The sequence below is a fragment of the Oncorhynchus kisutch genome, linkage group LG21, assembly GCF_002021735.2.
Source record: "Oncorhynchus kisutch isolate 150728-3 linkage group LG21, Okis_V2, whole genome shotgun sequence".
NCBI lineage: Eukaryota > Metazoa > Chordata > Actinopteri > Salmoniformes > Salmonidae > Oncorhynchus > Oncorhynchus kisutch.
In genome coordinates this window covers 45,252,538-45,255,037 of record NC_034194.2, presented here as the reverse complement: position 1 = coordinate 45,255,037, position 2,500 = coordinate 45,252,538, and the positions used below count along the sequence as shown (strand labels likewise).

Here is a 2,500-nt window from a genome sequence, read left to right as displayed (position 1 = left end):
GGAAGGAGAGGAGAGGAGAGAAAGAAGAGGAGAAAGTAGTGAGAGGAGAGAGAGGATAGAGAAGAGGAGAGGAGCGAGGAGATGAGAGGCGAAAAGAGAGAGAGAGAGAGAGAGAGAGAGAGAGAGAGAGAGAGAGGAAGGAAGGAGAGGAGAGAGCGAGGAGAGGAAAGGGGAGAGGAGAGAGAGGAGAGGAGAAAGGAGAGAGAAAGAAGAGAGGAGAGAGAGAGGAGAGAAGAGAGGAAGGGGAGAGATGAGAGAGAGGAGAGGAGAAAGGATAAAGGAAGGAAGAGGAGGAGAGAGGAAGGGAGGAGAGGCGATAGGGAGAGGGAAGAGAGGAGATAAAGAAGAGAGGGGGGGAGACGAGAAGGAGAGACTAGATATGAGGTCATGTGCAGAATAATTCAAACAGCACAGCACACATCTACCGTGGAAGTTCTCTAGACTTGGGTATTGGAGCTAGCTACCGTGGAAGATCGCTAGACTGGGGTATTGTGGCTAGCTATCGTGGAAGATCTCTAGACTGGGATATTGTAGCTAGCTATCGTGGAAGATCTCTAGACTGGGGTATTGTAGCTAGCTCCCGTGGAAGCCTGTATTATAATTCCACATGCCTTTTCTCTCTCAAACACACACCTAGGCCATGTTCAGTTGCCAAATGTTGCAGATAGAAATGCCATGAACAGAGCCAACATAATTCCTTGGTCTTCACGTCGGAGAGGCATGTTTGTTCTATTTTCTATATTTCTATCTGAACATTCCAAAATGTTGTGTGCTTCTGAAGACGCCCCTATACTCACCCCCCCCCCACTCCACCCCACACACCCCCATCCACACAACCACACTTCACACAACCCCACCCCACACACCCCACCCCACACACTCCACCCCACACACCCCCATCCCACACAACCACACTTCACACAACCCCACCCACACACCCCACCCCACACACCCCACCCCACACAACCCCACCCCACCCCACACACCCTCACTTCACACACCCCACACACCCCACACACCCCCACCCCACACAACCCCACTTCACACACCCACACCCCACACACCCCACACACACCCACCCCACACAACCCCACCCCACACAACCTCACCACACACCACCCCACTTCACACACCCCCACCCCACACAACCCAACCCACACACCCCTACTTCACACCCCCCTACCCCACACAACCCACCCCACACACCCCTACTTCACACCCCCACCCCACACACCCCCACCCCACACAACCCACCCCACACACCCCTACTTCACAACCCCACCCCACACACATTTAAAAACACACATCACGCCACACCACTCCAGAGCAGGCCGCTCAGACACACACATGCTCAGTCAATACCATAGTCCTTTCCACTGTGGCCAGGGGGCGGGCTACTGCAGCCCAGCAGCCAATCAGCCGTGTTTAGAATAGTCATGGTCTCTCCTGAATGGGCGGAGGATCAGAGAGGGGGTGGGGTTACAACTCACAGATAACCAATCTGCTCTCTTACCTCAACAAGCCAAACCAGAACACTGCTGTTCAATTTGGTTTCAGAATGGTTCATTTGGGTTCCGAATGATTCATTTGGGTTCAGAATGGTTCATTTGGGTTCCGAATGGTTCATGAAGGATCAGAATGATTCATGAAGGATCAGAATGGTTCATGAAGGTTCAGAATGGTTCATGAAGGTTCAGAATGGTTTACAAAATGTCACTCGGTATCCAAAGTAGTTATTTTCAGTCACAACCGGACTATCCAGAAGATTGTTACATGTAGTAAACACAGTTGCTGCCAAATATATTGACACCCTTGCGGTTTTCTTAAATAGTTCCCTATTTCTTCTAAAATAAGTTTAAATTTAAGAAAATATTTTAGTCACACACCTTGTTATTGGATTTTCATACATTGCGGAACCAATGAATTTTTTTGGCAACTTAAAAGTTAATCAACTTAATTTAGAACATAAAGACACATGGAATGGGCAACGTTATTGGCATCCCAGAGCTAGTACCAAATCAAATCAAATCAAATCAAATCAAATTTATTTGTCACATACACATGGTTAGCAGATGTTAATGCGAGTGTAGCGAAATGCTTGTGCTTCTAGTTCCGACAATGCAGTAATAACGAACAAGTAATCTAACTAACAATTCCAAAACTACTGTCTTATACACAGTGTAAGGGGATAAAGAATATGTACATAAGGATATATGAATGAGTGATGGTACAGAGCAGCATAGGCAAGATACAGTAGATGGTATCGAGTACAGTATATACATATGAGATGAGTATGTAAACCAAGTGGCATAGTTAAAGTGGCTAGTGATACATGTATTACATAAGGATGCAGTCGATGATATAGAGTACAGTATCTACGTATGCATATGAGATGAATAATGTAGGGTAAGTAACATTATATAAGGTAGCATTGTTTAAAGTGGCTAGTGATATATTTACATCATTTCCCATCAATTCCCATGATTAAAGTGGCTGGAGT

General features: G+C 46.6%; 1 protein-coding gene across 1 annotated transcript in view; it reads right to left on the bottom strand.

Moving 5' to 3' along the window:
• The window catches only part of LOC116356214 (eyes absent homolog 4), a gene marked incomplete in the record, with an annotated part of 107,025 nt that overhangs the window by 2,755 nt on the left and 101,770 nt on the right, over window positions 1–2,500 (bottom strand). Inside the window, 1 exon segment of the mRNA XM_031800731.1 lies at window positions 1,363–1,446. Within this exon segment, the coding sequence (XP_031656591.1) occupies window positions 1,363–1,446 (84 nt within the window).